The 17039-nt window shown below is 46.1% G+C and overlaps 1 protein-coding gene across 4 annotated transcripts in view; it reads left to right on the top strand.

Moving 5' to 3' along the window:
* The window catches only part of IARS (isoleucyl-tRNA synthetase), a 103878-nt gene that overhangs the window by 58491 nt on the left and 28348 nt on the right, over positions 1 to 17039 (top strand). For all 4 annotated transcript variants that reach the window (XM_023743639.1, XM_006102197.3, XM_023743641.1 and 1 more), the window contains 2 exons: positions 6553 to 6644; positions 10412 to 10489. In XM_023743639.1, the coding sequence (XP_023599407.1) occupies positions 6553 to 6644; positions 10412 to 10489 (170 nt within the window). The remainder of the gene's footprint in view (positions 1 to 6552; positions 6645 to 10411; positions 10490 to 17039) is intronic.

The raw sequence follows: 17039 nt of genomic DNA, 5'->3' as shown, positions 1-17039 counted from the left end.
GACTAGTTGTAGAAGGTTCTGTTCCAAGGCCTGGGGGATCATCTCTGAGGATGCCCAGTGGCTTCATCCCTTCATAGGCTCAGTGCTGGATGACTCTGTGCCTGTTCCCTCATCTGGGAACCTCAGTTTCTTTCTGTGAAAAACACCTGGTTAGAGTTATTCTAAGGCTCTAATAGAGATCGTGTACTTGAAGTATCTGGTAGGTAGTAGGTACTCACTAAATAGTACATGTTAGTAGGTCTTTTATTTTTTTACTAGTGCTCCGGTGCACAGATTCGTGCACATTGAAAGGAAATTAATTAGAAGATGGCCAGCGGGGCGGGACTGGGCTACACGGGCTGGACACACCCTGGAGCCAACCTCCAGTGGTCCCTCCCTGGCTGACTGCACCTGGGGTGGCACCGCAGCTCAGAGGGAGTCTGGAATGAGCGGGGTCCCTCTGGCAAGTAGGGTCCCTCTGCCTGGCCTGCAAGGATTGGCTAAAACCAGCTCTCCGACATCTCCTGAGGGGTCCCAGATTGCAAGAGGGTGGTTCTCAGGTGATGTACCCTGGAATCAGGCTACCTCTTTTCTGGTTCCAGGGTGCGTTACCTGAGAACCCCAATGCCAAGTCACTGCGGCTCGGCAGCTCCTGCGTTGAATGTCTGCCCCCTGGTGGTCATTGCACATCATAGCTACCGGTAGGATGGTTGCTCAGCCTTTTATGTATATAGATTTTTTAAATTTCTATTTTCAAGTCTACTTTATTAAATAAGTGTCCTGTTCAGTCCAGAAAAATTAGGAAATATAGCAAAGCAATAATGAAGTAGACATTTTCCTATATTTGTTACCTACAGCAATGAATTTGGTTTTATACAGAGGTTGGAAAGTAGGTTATGATGGAACAACCGGAAGTCAGGGTGGAAAATTCTAGAAAGCATTAACTCAGATACCTGAGATGGGTGGGTCTGATAAAGTAGGCGGGCTTTCCAGTGCTGCACACCTTAGCGAGGTTGACCTGCCTCCCTCAGCACCTGTGGGTGCCAGGGGCTGCCGTACAGGTGCAGTGCTCATGGTTTCGAGGAGCAAAGCCACCCTTTGGTGCAGGCAGGGGCCTGCTGTCCTCAGCTGGTGCATGGCTCCTACTGGAGTAGGTGCCTTTGATCCTGGCGCAAAGGACAGTGAGCCCAGGAATTTCCACATGCTCACCAGTCATCCTGACGGACTATGTCCACCCCTTAAACATAAGGATCATTATGATTGCCAAGCTGTTGGACAGAAGTGACGATGGAAATGAGTGTGGGAAGCAGACTCCTGAGTGGGAGTTCACCGGGCTCCCAGGACAAGGGCTCACAGCCACACTCACTCCCTCCTCCTGAGTGATGTGAGTGGGAGGGAAACCGTGCTGGGGCTTATTGCTTGGGGCTCCTGCATCTTTAGGCAACTGCCCTCCTGAAGAGTGTGCCCAGTCTGACTGGGTGTTAGAGGTTAGGCAGCTTGTGCACATCAGCTTAGTGGTAAGAAAGACCAGATGTGAGAGGCCAGGTGTGCTCCACACAGGCTGTGTGATGCAGCTTGTGCCCTCAGCTCCCTCGTCAACAGAGTCTGAAGTAGCATCCTTGAAGTGTGATGCTTTTATAGTGATCTCAGCGATAGTTGCTACTACTTCTGTGTGCTCGTTACCCATAGGCTTCATCTCTCTAAGCTGAAACCGGAATATAGGAAGTAGGTTATGATGGCTTCCTGGAAGATGAAAAGTGTAATGAACACTAAGAATAACTTAGGCCTCTTTCTTTTCTTTTCTTTTTTAATATTTTTTATTGATTTTAGAGAGGAAGGGAAAGGGAAAGAGAGAGACATCAATGATGAGAGAGAATCATTGATTGGTTGCCTCCTGCAAGCCCCCTACTGGGGACTGAGCCCGCAACCCGAGCATGTGCCCCCGACCACAGTCGAACTCAGGATCCTTCAGGCCACAGGTCGACACAGCAAGCATGTCAAACTCAAAGGCTACCATGGGCCAAGTTTATGTAGGCCACAAAAAAAAGCTTCCATATTCATAGAAACGTTGATTTATTTCCATAGAGACATGCTGAGTACAAAGGGCTAAAATAAATTAGTCATCGTTATCACAAAATAACTGAACATTTTAATAATAATATTTTTCTTGAACGTTAATGTACACTGAATAACTGCACAAATTAATAAGCATAACGCAACTAAACCTATTTTTCTTGTTCTCTGAAAGCTAAATATTTCCTGTTGTGCACACCAAACAAGTCAGTTCAAGACTAATGACGTGGCCATCGGCTGCTAAAATATTCGCTGCTGGTATTGGTGGAGAGAAATGGTGCGCCTGCGCGTAAGGTGCTTAAGGGAAACGAATGCAACACGATTCTAGTAATCAGCCATTAGCGAACGTTGTAGTTTGTTATTAATAATTATGTATAATAGGATATTATAAAAATTAAGTTATGAAATTTTTATTAAAATGTTTCTTACATACGGTTAAATTGGCTGGGCCGCAAATATATTCTTTGTGGGTTGCATGCAGATCATGGGCTGAGAGTTTGACCTGCTTGCTTTACAGGGTAGGCCTCTGATCACAGACATCATCTGTCTGGGAATGTGCAAACAGCCAGGGACTGGACGGGGATGGGCCTGCAGCACCTCTTTCTGGTCTTTGTGAACCACCGCAGAGAGCAGCTCTGCCCTTGGCAATTTCTCACCATGTTAGCTTAGACCAGCAGCATTATTAACAGTCACTGAACATTAAAATAAATTGTGTTGTTTGAGCGACAGAGTTTCAGTGAAAGGGGACGTGAGTGGGAAAATCCCTAAAATAAGCCTGTGCCTCAAAAAAGATGGGCTAAGACACCCTTACTTTCCTGCTGGCCCTCGAGTTCCTCACAAGAGCCTTCCAGTCTTTCTAATGCTTTACAGATCTTTTTGCCTTTCACTACCCCCTTTAGCTTTCCTTCTTTGACTATAGGCATGTCATGGAGGTAGTGTGGGTTCGGTTCCAGACCACCACAATGAAGCAAATAGCCAATAAAGAGAATATACAATAAAGCAAGTCACATGAATTTTTTTATTTCCATTGAATATGTAAGTTGTACTTATAGTATTAACTGTGCAATAGCATTGTGTCTAAAACAATGTCCACACCTTAATTTTAAAAACAGTTTACTAAAAAAAAAAAAAAAATAGTTTAATGCTTGTCATGGTGTTCAGTGGTTAGAGATTAGACCCCTACACGGAAGGGTCACAGGTTCAAATTTCAGTTAAGGGTATGTACCTGGTTTGAGGTTTACTCCCTGCCCCTGGTTGGGGCACATGTAGCAGGTATCCAGTCGATGTCTCTCTCCTCCTCTCCCTCCTGCCTCCCTTCCACTCTCTCTAAAAAGCAATGGGGAAAAATATACTTGGGTGAGGATTAACAGCAACAAAAAATGCTGCTAAAAAATGTTAGCCATCATCTCAGCCTTCAGTAGGAGCTGTTTTGCTGGTGTGGGTTCTTTCCTTTTATTTATTTACTAGAGGCCCTGTGCACAAAAATTTGTGCACTCGGTGGGGGGGGGGGTCCCCCAGCCTGGCCTGTGCCCTCTCACAGTCTGGGACTCCTCGGGAGATAACGACCTGCTGGCTTAGGCCTGCTCCCGGGTGGCAGAGGGCAGGCCCAATCCCTAAGTGCAGCCCCTGGTCAGGCTCAGAGCAGGGTCGATTGGGGAGTTGGGGCGCTGCCCCGTCATGCACAGAGCAGGGCGGATCGGGAGGTTGCAATGCCACCCTCAGTCACGCTCAGGGTAGACTGATTGGGGGGTTGGGGCACCGCCCCCTGTTACACTCAAGGCAGGGTCGATGGGGAGGTTGCGGCGCCACCCCCTGTCACGCACAGAGCAGGGCCGATCAGGGGGTTGGGGCGCTGTCCCCTCACAGAGCAGGGTCCATCAGGGGGGTTGGGGCGCTGCCCCCTGTCACTCACAGAGTAGGGCTGATAGGGGAGCTGGGGCACTGCCCCCTGTCACACTCAGGGCAGGGTGGATCAGGGGTTGGGGCGCTGCACCCTGTCACACACAGAGCAAGGCCCATGGAGGAGGGTTGGGGCGCCACCCTCTATTATCCACAGAGCAGGGCCGATCAGGGGGTTGGGGCACCGCCACTGTCACACTCAGGGCAGTCCCGATGGAGAGGTTATGGTTCTACCCTGTCACACACAGAGCAGGGCCCGTGGGGGCGGGGGGTTGGGGCGCCTCACCCTGTCACACACAGAGCAAGGCCCGTGGAGGGGGATTGGGGCGCCACCCTCTATTACCCACAGAACAGGGCCGATCAGGGGGTTGGGGCACCACCACTGTCACACTCAGGGCAGGGCCAATGGAGAGGTTATGGTTCTACCCTGTCACACACAGAGCAGGGCCCGTGGGGGCGGGGGTTGGGGCGCCTCACCCTGTCACACACAGAGCAGGGCCAATCAGGGGGTTGGTGAGCTGCACCCTGTCACACACAGAGCAGGGCTGATCAGGGGGTTGTGGCCCCGCCCCCTGTCACACACAGAGCCGCAGGGCAATCAGGGGATTGGGGAGCTCCCCCCTATCAGGCACAGAGCAGGGCTGATCAGGGGGTTGGGGTGCCTTTCCCTGTCATGAACAGAGCAGGGCGGATAGGGAGGTTGTGGCCCCGCCCCCTGTCACACACAGAGCCACAGGGTGATCAGGGGTTTTGGGTGCTGCCCCCTGTCACGCTGATCCCGGTGCCGGGAGCCTCGCTGCTCCGCTGATCCCAGTGCCGGGAGGCATATTACCCTTTTACTATATAGGATAGAGGCCTGGTGCACGGGTAGGGGCTGGCTGGTTTGCCCTGAAGGGTGTCCTGGATCAGGGTGGGGGTCCCCACTGGGGTGCCTGGCCAGGCTGGCTGAGGGGCTGAGGGCTATTTTCCCGCTGGCAGTTGACTAAAAGCTCCCAACCGCTCCTTGTTTTCTTTTTTTTTTTTTTTTTTATTCTGGGCTAGTTTTAGCTCTGAGGCCTCGCTGCTGAAAACATGGATACAATGTTGCGGTCCGGGGCTGACTGACAGCTGGTTTTGTTTAGCTTCTTATTTGCAACATAGTAATAGTTGCTTAGAGTTGCAGTTGAGAGGCCGGCAAGTGAGGCGGGGAATGTTGGAGTCTGCAGTTCCTGGAGGAAGCAAGCCTCCCTGCTGGCTTCAGTGCCTGGCTGCCGGCCGCCATCTTGGCTGACAGTTAATTTGCATAAGGATACGCTGATTAGCCAATGGGAAGGGTAGCGGTCTTACGCCAATTACCATGTTTCTCTTTTATTAGTGTAGATTTACTAGAGGCCCAATGCACAAATTTGTGCATGGATGGGGTCCCTCTGGGTGGCCTATAAGGATCTTGCCAAAAGCCACAGTCCAATGCCGCCTGCAACTCCTACTTGCCGCTCCCACTCATCCTGGCCCCACTGTGCCTGCCGAGGGCTTGCACCCAATCATTCCCAATCGGAAGACTCTCACACCGTCGCAGCTGTGCTCACCAGCCATAAGCCCTGCATCTGGCGCCCTCCTGAGTGAAGTGGCCTGAGGAGCAGGAGAGAGAGAGGGGAATAGCCAGTCAATAGAGCAATTAGAACACACAACACTTATCGATTAAGTTTGAAATGTTTTGTGATAGTTCATGATACCCCAAAACAGTTGCAATAGTAACATCAACGACCACTGACCCCAGATCATCATAACAAGTATAGTAATGAAATAATTTGAAATATTGAAAAAATTATGACTGACACAAAGCAAGCAAATTATGTTGGAAAAATGGTGCCGATTAACTTGCAGGTTTGCCAGAATCCTTCAGTTTGTATTTTAAAAAATCTGAAACATAATAAAACAAGTGCAGTAAAATGAGGTATGGGTGGAAACCCCCCACCCTATTTTGGTCTTCAGAAAGTCTATTCTATTTTATTCATGGTTCTTGCTAAGTTTCTCAGTGGCATGAAGGATAGCTTGGGCTTGTGGGTTCTCTGGTGGGGCTGGGCTGTGTGTTATATGATGTTGAGCAGCAAGTATCACTGGGCTTCCTTTGCCAGATGGTGGAGCACCCATATGCTCAGTTATGACAAGGATGTCTCCAGGCATTGCCAGTGTCCCCTGTGGAACAGAGTTGCTCTAGTTGAGAAACTGTGTGTCAGTCTTAGTTGACGTACAGAGCAGCACAGTGAAGGAAGTTGGGCCTGTGTGGTGCTGTAGCATTGTACAGCTCCAGGTAAACCTGCCTCCTGGCGTTGTGTGATGGGTGGTGTTGGCCTCTTGGCCACACATACAGGATATCCATTTTTCTCACTGACAGTGGCTCACAGGGCAGTTGTGTGCACCCCAAGACACTTTATGGTCATTGAGTATGTCCTCAGTGCAGGAGCCAGTGTGATTGCTTCCCTTTTGGTTCATTCTGTCTCAACAAGCATGGGGACCCTTGGATGACAGGGCTACTCGTTCTTTCCTTGTGTCCACTCCTTCCCCAAGCACCCCAAATGCTTAGTCTATTCTCAGTTCCTGATTGATTGGTCTTACTTTTAGCTTATAGGCTTTATACTGTGGTGCCCCGCCTGGTCAAGTTTGTCGATGTTCTGACCAATTGGTATGTCAGGATGAACCGCCGAAGATTAAAGGTAAGTCCAGGTTGTTCTTCAGAAGAGCAGAAAGTGTAGGAAGTGTGAAAATAAGTACAGCCCAATGCTATAATGTTTTGAAGCAATTTTTTTCTTTTTACGTTTCGTATTAACTATATTTATCGCCATTTGATGGCTAGGGACCTGTAAGTTTTAAAAGTCATGGCGCATATTTTCAGAACACAATTATGGACATGCCATATTAGAGGGAGGCTCAGGGCCACATAGCAGTAAACTAAGCATACCTCTTAAAACCCAAAACAAGTTATGCAAATATTTTCAAATGTCATGTACAACTGTGATCTCCAGAGGAACTCTGAGCTATAGAGGGTCAGTTATTGATAAAACTCTTCCTTGAGCATGTTGGGGACTTTTAACGAATGAAGAATAAGTCCTGTCTCAAGACTTAAGCCATGCATAAACAATCTTCTATCTACACTAATAAAAGACAAACCTGCAAATTGACCGTATCTCCACTACGCCTTAAGCCATGCCCACCAGCCAGTCAAAGTGACTATATGCAAATTAACCCAACTAAGATGGCGGCTGGCAGCCAGGGAGCTGGAGCAAGCAGGAGGCTTGGTTGCCCCGATGATGGAGGAAGCCAAGCTTCCCGCCTGCCGCAGCCGGCTCTGAGCTCCACTTAAGGCAACAAAGTTTCAATTATAGAAGTTAAATAAACCCCAGATACCTGCTTTCAGCAGGCCGTGGCCACTGAGCTAGAGCGAGCAGGAGGCTTCCCTCCCACCTGCCCTGGCCTGCTCTGAGCTCCTCTCAAGGCTACAAAGTTTTAATTATAGAAGGTAAATAAATCTCAGAATAAAAAAGAAAAAAAGGAGAGGCTGGGAGCTTCCGTCGCTGGGTGGCTTGGCCAGCCTGAAAATGGCCCTCAGCCCCTCACCCAGACTGGCCAGGCACCCCGGTGGAGACCCCCCACCCTAAAGGGGGTGTAGCCAGCCTGAAAACAGCCATCAGCCCCTCACCCAGGCTGGCCAAACCTCCATGGGGCAAGGGTCCCCACTGTGGGGGGGCTTGACCAACCTGCAAACAGCCATCAGCCCCTCACCCAGGCTAGCCAGGCACCCCAGTGGGGACCCCCACCCTGAAGGGGGTGTGGCCAGCCTGCAAACAGCCATCAGCCCCTCACCCAGGCTGACCAGGCATCCAAGCGGGACCCCCACCCTGATCCGGGACACCCTTCAGGGCAAACCAGCCAGCCCCCACCCATGCACCAGGCCTCTATTTTTATATAATAAAAGGGTAATATGCAAACTGACCCTAACAGCAGAATGACTGGGAATGACTGGTCACTATGACGCACACTGACCACCAGGGGGCAGACGCTCAATGCAGGAGCTGCCCCCTGGTGGTCAGTGCACTCCCACAGGGGGAGCTCTGCTCAGCCACAAGCCAGGCTGATGGCTGCCAGTACAGCAGTGGTGGTGGGTGCCTCTCCTGCCTCCTCAGCAGCGCTAAGGATGTCCGACTGCAGCTTAGGCCTGCTCCCCGCTGGCAAATGGACATCCCCCAAGGGTGCCAGGCTGCCAGAGGGATGTCTGACTGCCTGCTTGGGCCCGATCCCCCAGGGAGCGTCCTAAGCCAGCAGGTGGACATCCTCCGAGGGGTCCCAAACTGCAAGAGGGCATAGGCCGGGCTGAGGGACACCCCGGACTGCACAAATTTTTATGCACCGGGCCTCTAGTCTATATATATAAAAGCCTAAGCAACTGTTCACCCAGTAGCTATGACGCGCACTGACCACTGGGGGTAGACGCTCAATGCACAGGCATGGAAACATGGAACAGACTGATGAATCTCAGAGGGGAGGGGTACGAGGGTGGGAAGAGATTACCAAAGATCTTATATGCGTACTAGAGGCCCAGGGCATGGATTTGTGCACGGATATAGTCCCTAGATCTGGCCTGCGGGGATTGGGCCAAAACTGGGTCTCTGACATCCCCTGAGGGATCCTGGATTGCTAGAGGGCACAGGCCAGCCTGAGGGACCCCACCAGTGCACCAATTCGTGCACCGGGCCTCTAGTGATTATATAATACAGGAGATACTCATACCAAAGGCCAGTTAGGTGCCCACCGCACATCATTTTTGTTGTTGTTTGTGGGTGTTCTGTTTTTTTAAATCCTCCATTGATATTTAGAGAGAGTGTAGGGAAGGGGAGAGACAGAGAGAGAAACATCAATGTGAATGTCAAATTGACTGGTTGCCTCCCGCACACGTGACCGGGTATCGAGCCTGCAACCGAGATTCATGCCCTTGACTGGAATTGAACCTGCAGCCGTTCAGTATGCTGGCCAGTGCTCTATCCACTGAGCCAATCTGGCTAGGGCTACCCATTAGCTTTTCCTTCAAATGTGTTGATGACAAAAGCCCAGAACAGAACAGTAATTCATTTTTGTTAAAATGTGCACATGTATACATGTATGTCTTTATACACACAGAATCTACAAGGACATGGATTAAAATGTTTACAGTAATTTTTTATGGGTAACATAATTATGGTTCAGTGTTCTTTTTTATTATCTTTGTTTTTTTAATAATGAATCAATATAATTATTTTTAAATACATAGTGTATATATTTTTTAAAAGTTACCTAAAAGTGCTTTAAAGTTTTTATGTTAACCCCTAGAGTGCCGGGGAGCACGATCGCGCTCCTCCTGTCTTTTGCCAAAAGTGCCAGGAGCGCTATCACGCTCCTCCTGCAGTGTCCAGTTCTAAGTCTGCTTTTATTAGTGATGATGATATTGCTAAATATGTCAATTCTTGCTGTGAAGATGACGATTTTGTGGAAGATATTGAATATATAACTTCATTTACTTGCGATTCATAATTTTTTTCCTAAACTGCTGTAAAATCAGCAAAAATGCCTTGGCAATTTTAGCATAGTTCCTAGGATATTGGTTGGCACTCAAAGGGTTAACAACTACTTGTCCATGGTGTGGGAATCCCACTCTCAGACATCGGGTTCTCTGAACTCATCTTTACCTCACAGTTACAGAGCCCTTCTCCATTAGCTTGGCCTCAGGTGGTATGGGAGGGAGTAAGGGTCTCATCCTGGCTTTCTGCCCTGGCCCCAGATCACCTGTGCTAGTCACATCTCCTTGCTCTCTCTGTCCTATCTGTACAATATGTACTCCCTAGGGATTGTCTCTCTCTCTCTCTTTCTCTCTCTCTCTTTAATTGTGTGCTCCCTATGGGTTGTCTCTCCTTTTTTAAAATATATTTTTATTGATTTCAGAGAGGAAGGGAGAGGGAGAAATAGAAACATCAATGATGAGAGAGAATCATTGATCAGCTGCCTCCTGCACGCCTTCTACTGGGGATCGAGCCTGCAACCCAGGCATGTGCCCTGACCGAATCGAATCCAGGACCCTTCAGTCCACAGACTGATGCTCTATCCACTGAGCCAAACCAGCTAGGGCTAGATTGTCTCTTTTTATTTTTTATTTTTATTTTTTTTTTTTTTTTAAATTTTTATTGATTTTTTGCAGAGAGGAAGGGAGAGGGATAGAGAGTTAGAAACATCGATGAGAGAGAAGCATCGATCAGCTGCTTCCTGCACACCCCCTACTGGGGATGTGCCTGCAACCAAGGTACATGCCCTTGACCAGAATCGAACCTGGGACCCTTCAGTCCCCAGCCCGACGCTCTATCCAGTGAGCCAAACCGGCTAGGGCAGATTGTCTCTTTTTAATAAATTTCTTACTTGGTTTTAACAGTTCAGTATGTGTTTCTTTTTTATTCACTAGGGCGAAAATGGGAAGGAGGATTGTGTTACGGCCCTGGAAACCTTGTTCAGTGTTCTGCTTTCTCTGTGCAGACTGATGGTAAGATTCTTTGCCCCATTCTATAACTCGTCCTGTGGGCTGCTCACAGCACCCTATTGCTTCAGTGTCCTCTGTCTGTATTCTGTATTTGGTCCACTGGAAATAGAAATTGAGTTTTAAAGCAACTTAAATCTCTAGTTCCTTTTCAGAAATCTTACGTGTGTCAAATAAGGACTAAGCAATAGTTTTGAAAGTTGGGTTTTTGTGGTGATTTCAGGGGGAGGTTGATGGGGAGGTGGAAGGAGGGTATAGGGGGGATAAATGGTGATGGGACAATTAAATAAAGGTGGTGAAAAGTTAATACTATAAAACAATTTGGATTTTTTTTTTCTTTTCACCACTGGCAGTATGTTTCAGGTCAAGGTTCTTGCATCTAGATTGAATTGCCAAAGTTCCCCTAAACATTGGACCTCTTCTTCACTATCATTGTCACAGTGAAGCTCTTGAACTAACATCTCGCCAAACATATTACAAACAGTATTTTACTTGACACATATTCCTACCAATTAAAATATTAATTAAATAACATACAGTATATTTGTACTTGTTTTAATTCCTCATATCCTATTTCGGCTACTCCAGTGGTCGGCAAACTCATTAGTCAACAGAGCCAAATATCAACAGTACAACAAGTGAAATTTCTTTTGAGAGCCAAAATTTTTAAATTTAAACTATATAGGTAGGTACATTGTTACTAACTTAATTAGGGTACTCCTAAGCTGGCCTTTGCTAAAAACGTCCTCAATCTGATTAAGGTATGTTCGCTGAGGTCGACCCCTTCCAACTCTCCCAGCCAAACTCGTCTTGTATACTTGTCTCGTCTATCTCCTTTCCGAAAACCGACTTCTGCGCATGGGCCACGAAGTTTCAATCGCACTGTACTGGCACACCCGCATGTGGTATTTTGTGGAAGAGCCACCCTCAAGGGGCCAAAGAGCCGCATGTGGCTCGTGAGCCACGGTTTGCCGACCCCTGGGCTACTCCATTGTCACTTATATGCCTTCTGTATATTTCCTAAACATACACAGAATGAGAGTCTGCTTTGTATGAGGTCTCGTGCCTGGTTCCTCACATCTGTTCTCATTCATTTTTATCCTAAGAAGCAGGTTGTATTCCCCCAGGTTGCAGATGAGGTTCTGACTTTTGGGGACATTGAGTCCTTTTTATAATGACTTTGCTGGCACATGGTCAGTGACTCCTTTTGTTTGTTAATTAATTTACGGGGGTGACATTGGTTATTAAAATCATATAGGTTTCAAATGTGCAGTTCTATGACACATCATCTGTATATCGCACTGTGTCCACCACCCAGTCAGATCTGTCACCATTTATTTGATACCCCCTTCCCTGCAATAACAACTATACAGTTACCTGTGTCTGTGAGTTTTTGTTTGTTTGTTTTTCATATTCATTTGTTGTTTTCAATTTTATATCCCACATATGAGTGAAATCATATGGTTCTTAGCTTTTTCAGTCTGACTTAATTTTGCTTCCATGATATTCTCAAGATCCATCCATGTTGTTGCAAATGACAGTGCTTCATCTTACAGCTGAGTGGTATTCCATTTTATATATGTACCACCTCTTCTTGATCCAGTCATTGATCAAAGGACACTTTAGTTGTTTTAATGTCTTGGCCACCATGATCTGCTGCACAGAACCTAGGGATGCATATATCTTTGCAAATAAATGTTTTCAAATTTTTCCGCTAGATACCCAGAAGAGGGGTTGCTGATTATATAGTAACTCTGTTCTTAACAAATTTGAAGAACCTCCGTACTGTTTCTGTTTTTCATATTTGCTGTAACAGTTTATATTCCCATCAACAATGAATGAGGATTCTTTTTTTTCACAACCTCTCCAACACTTGTTATTATTGCTTTCTTATTGATGATAACATTCTAACAAGTGTGAGGTGGTGACTCATTCTAGTTTTGATTTGCATTTTCCTAATAGCTGATGAAGTTGAGCGTCTTTTCATATGTCTGTTGGCCAGTTCTATGTCTTCTTGGAAGAAGTGTCCAGGATTTCTGTCCCTCTTGTAATTGGATTATTTCTTCAGTGTTGTGTTCTTGATATATTTTGGATATTAACTGCATGTCAGAGCTATTGTTTGCAAATATTTTCACCCATTCCTTTGTGTTTTTGTTGTTGTTGTTCATGGTGTCTTGCTGTTCAGAAGTTTTTTAGTTTGATATAGTCCTATTCATTTATTTTTGCTTTTACTTCCCTTACCTTTGGGGTCAAATTCATAGAATTCTCCATAAGACCAAGGTCCATAAAATTTAGTACCTAAGTTCTAATATATATGGATAAACACTAATTTGCTTCTTTTGCATGTGGCTTTCTAATGTCCCCAGCACCATTTATTAAAAAGTTTTTCTTTTTTCCATTGTATGTTTTGGGCTCCTTTGTCAAAAATCATTTGCCCGCATACATGTGGGTTTGTTTCTGGGCTCAGCTCTTAATTCTGTTCCCTTAAATTTTGTGTCTGTTTTTCTGCTAATACCATGCTGTTTTAGTTATTGTTGCTTTGTATAATTTGAAGTCGGGGAGTGTGATACCTTCGGTTTTGTTCTTTTTTCTCAGGATTGTTTTGGATGTTTGGGGTCTTTTGTGGTCCAATACAAATGTGATGATTTTGTGTTCTATTTCTTTTTTAAATGCCATTGGGGTTTTGATGGGCGATTGCATTAAATCTGTATATTGCGCCGAAACCGGTTTGGCTCAGTGGATAGAGCATTGGCCTGCTGACTGAAGGGTCCCAGGTTCGATTCCGGTCAAGGGCATGTACCTTGGTTGCGGGCACATCCCCAGTAGGGTGTGTGCAGGAGGCAGCTGATCAATGTTTCTCTCTCATCGATGTTTCTAACTCTCTATCCCTCTCCCTTCCTCTCTGTAAAAAATCAATAAAATATATTAAAAAAAATCTGTATATTGCTTTGGATAATATGTCCATTGTTACTATGGTGATTCTTCCAATTCATAAATATGGAATACCTTTCCAACTTATTGTGTCTTTTTCAAACTTTTTTAATAATATCTTGCAGTTTTCAGTGTACAGGTCCTTCACATCCTTTGTTCAGTTTATTCCCAGGTATTCTACTTTTGTTGCAATTGCAAAAGGATTTTTTGTTATTGTTGTTCATTTTTTAGTTTGTTTTTAAAATGTCATTGTTAGTATATGGGAAAGCAGATCAGTGTATTTTTGTATATTAATTTTGTATCCTGCCACTTCCTGCATTTGTTCATTGTTTCTAATAGTTTTTTGGTGGTGTCTTTAGAGTTTTTTATATAAAGAATCATGTCATCTACAAACGGTGGCACTTTCACTTCTTCATTCCCAAATTGGATGCCTTTTATTTCTTTCTCTTGCCTGATTACTCTGGCTAGGACTTCCAGTACTATTTTATCCTAGAGGCCCAGTGCATGAAATTCGTGCACTTGGGTTCCCTCAGCCCTGCCTGTGCCCTCGCGCAGTCCGGGAGACCTCGAGGGATGTCCAATTGCCACAGAGGTGGGAGAGGCTCCCACCACCGCTGCTTCGCTTGCCAGCCGTGAGCCCGGCTTCTGGCCGAGCAGTGCTCCCCCTGTGGGAACGCACTGACCACCAGGAGACAGCTCCTGCATTGAGTGTCTGCCCCCTAGTGGTCAGTGCGCATCATGGCGACTGGTCAATTTGCATATTAGCCTTTTATGCCTGCGGGATCGGGCTGTAACTGGCTCTCCGACATCCCCCTAGGGGTCCCGGATTATGAGAGGGTGCAGCCAAGCTGAGGGACCCCACTGGTGCATGATCACGGCTGGGTAGGGACGCGGGAGGTTGGCCAGCCAGGGATGGATCACGGGAGGGGTCCAGGGTATGTGCGGCCATCTCGCTCAGTCCTGATTGGCCAGATCCCAGCAGCAAGCTAACCTACCAGTCAGAGTGTCTTCCCCCTGGTGGTCAGTGCACGTCATAGCGAGCAGTTGAGCGTCCTTAGCATATCATTACCATATTACTCTTTGATTGTTTAAACGGCTGACGGGACACAGCATATTAGGTTTTTATGCTAAGTGTCCAGCCGGTCGGTGTGCAGCGCATTGACCACCAGAGGGCAGATGCTCAATGCACTGGCCATTTACAGAGAAATGGCACTGCGGACCTTGTGCCCACAAAGCAACACTTGGCTTACCCCAAGTGGGACACAGGCCCCACCACCACCCCAGAGCGACAGCCCACCAAATTGATGCTGATGCTGCCGAGACCCCATGGCGCAAAATGCAGCCCACAACCCAACTCAGCCTGGAAATGGTTGCTGTGGGCGCCAGGTAATGATGTCACGTAGCAATGCCTGGCTTCCTCTCCCTAGCGACGACTAGCCTCCTTGCAGTTTTTTCAGCTCAGGAACACAACTTCCTTTATAGTCAGGTGCAAACATTTCACACTTTAAATGTCTGTGAAGCATTTTCCCGAGCCTCATCTCGTTTGATCTTCACAGAAGTCCTGGAGTAGGTAGATAGGAGACTCGGTGGAATTCTATTTTCTTTTCATTAGCCGGAAAACGGAAATTTAGAAAGTTTAGAAACTTGTTCCAACTGGAAAGAAATTAGAAATGGTGGACCTTGGAAATGACTTCAGGTTTTCTCACTGCGCAGATTATAGTCAAACACTGCTGCAGTTAAATATTTTACCCTTTGTTCTCTCTGCATGATCTACAATAATAATTTGCTTCATGTTGATATTTACTGCTGTGTTGTTGACAATTACTTGAAAGAGAAGTTGGGGTGCTTCACTGGGATGGAAAAAGTTTAGCAAAATCAGAAAGCAGGTCTAATTAAGCAAATTTATTCTGTATATATAAAAGACTAAGTTGATTTGTGTATGTTGAACCATCCTTGTACCCTGGAATGAACCTTTGATCATGGTATATTATTTTTTAATGTACTATTGTATTCAATTTGCTAGTATTTTATTTAGGGTTTTTGCATCTGTACTCATCAGAGATATTGGTCTGTAAGTTTATTTTTCTGTGTTATCTGTGCCAGGTTTTGGTATCAAGGTTATGTTGACCTTATAAAATGTATTAGGAAGTATTGGCTCTTCAGTTTTTTAGAAGAGTTTGAGCAGGATATGTATTAAATATTCTTTGAATTTTTGATTCAAAAATTCACTGGTGAAGCCATCTGGTCCTGCACTTTTGGCTTTTAGAAGGTTTATTTTGTTGTGGGGAGTTGTTTAGTTTGGTTTATTTTTTGTTTTGGTTTGTTTGTTTGTTTGTTTTTGTTAATCCTCACCCAAGATTTTTTTTTACATTGATTTTTATTTTTTTAGAGAGAGTGGAAGGGAGTGGGAGAGAGTGAGAAACATCAATGTGAGAGAGACACATCAATTGGTTGCCTCCTAAACGTGTCCCAATCAGGGTCCTGGATTGAGCCTATAACTGAAGTACGTGCCCTTGGCAAGAATCAAACCCAGGACCCTTCAGTCTTTGGGCCAATGCTCTACCCTATGAGCCAAACTAGCTATGGCTTGTTTGTTTTTTGTTTGTTCTTTTATGTTTTCATTGATTTTTTTTAATATTCAAACCTTTTGTTTATTTACTTATTTATTTTTTAATCTTTATTGTTGAGAGTATTACAGGTGTCCCGACCACCCTCTCCCCTCCTCCCTCTGAGATTCATCAGTCTGTTTCATGATTCCATGCCTCTGTTTCTATTTTATTCATCAGTTTATTTTGTTCATTAGATTCCTTGCATGTGTTACCTGTGTATGTGTAGTGTTATAATACGGTGTGGTCTGAAGCTGTCCACTGAGTGCACTGGCAGGAGCTACAGAGCGATCTGCAGTTGGCTGCTATTTGTATTGGGCTTGGAGGTGCCCAGGCGAGGCCTAGCTGTGAAGCAAGGCATGCTGCTGCTGGTGCTGGGTCTTGGGCTTCTTATTAAGAGGTATGGAGCATGCTGATGCCAGCTTCTGCTTGTTTTAGCTATTTTAGGAAAGACTGAAGCCTGAGCAAGGACAGGCCATTCATATGGAAAAGCCACTACAAACAGCTTAGGTGGGGCTGCAGATTGAGTGGGACGGGGTTTTAGAACACCAGGGTGGAGCGAACAGTGTGAGCAAGGTTGATGGAGACAGATATGACACCTGTCAGTCAGCTCTGGGACAGGAGGGATTAGGAGGGAGGTCTCAGCATAGGAATGATGAACCCCTGTGAGCACTCCTTTCTGGGAGAAAGCCACATTCTAGTTCTTGCTCTGCTGCCAGACAATCCAGTTCCTTCCCATATGTCCCTGGATCCCCCCCTGAGCAAGTCTGAGTAAGTCTGTGTAATCATCCCTTTAAGAGGAACTGCTGGGACTCCATGTCACTCAGCCTCAATCCCTGCTTGTTTTTATAGCCTGAAGTTATGGGGACTTCTCTTTCCAACACTGGAACCCTGGACTGAGGGGTCTTGTGTGTGGCATGTGCTTTCTTATTTACTTCTCTAGTTGTAGGACTTCCATTCAGCCAGATTTCAACTGGGTCTGAATGATGGTTGTTCTGTATTTTAGTTATTTATTTTTA

This window comes from Myotis lucifugus, unplaced genomic scaffold (assembly GCF_000147115.1).
Source record: "Myotis lucifugus unplaced genomic scaffold, Myoluc2.0 scaffold_404, whole genome shotgun sequence".
Lineage (NCBI taxonomy): Eukaryota > Metazoa > Chordata > Mammalia > Chiroptera > Vespertilionidae > Myotis > Myotis lucifugus.
This window is presented reverse-complemented; position numbering and strand designations above follow the sequence as displayed.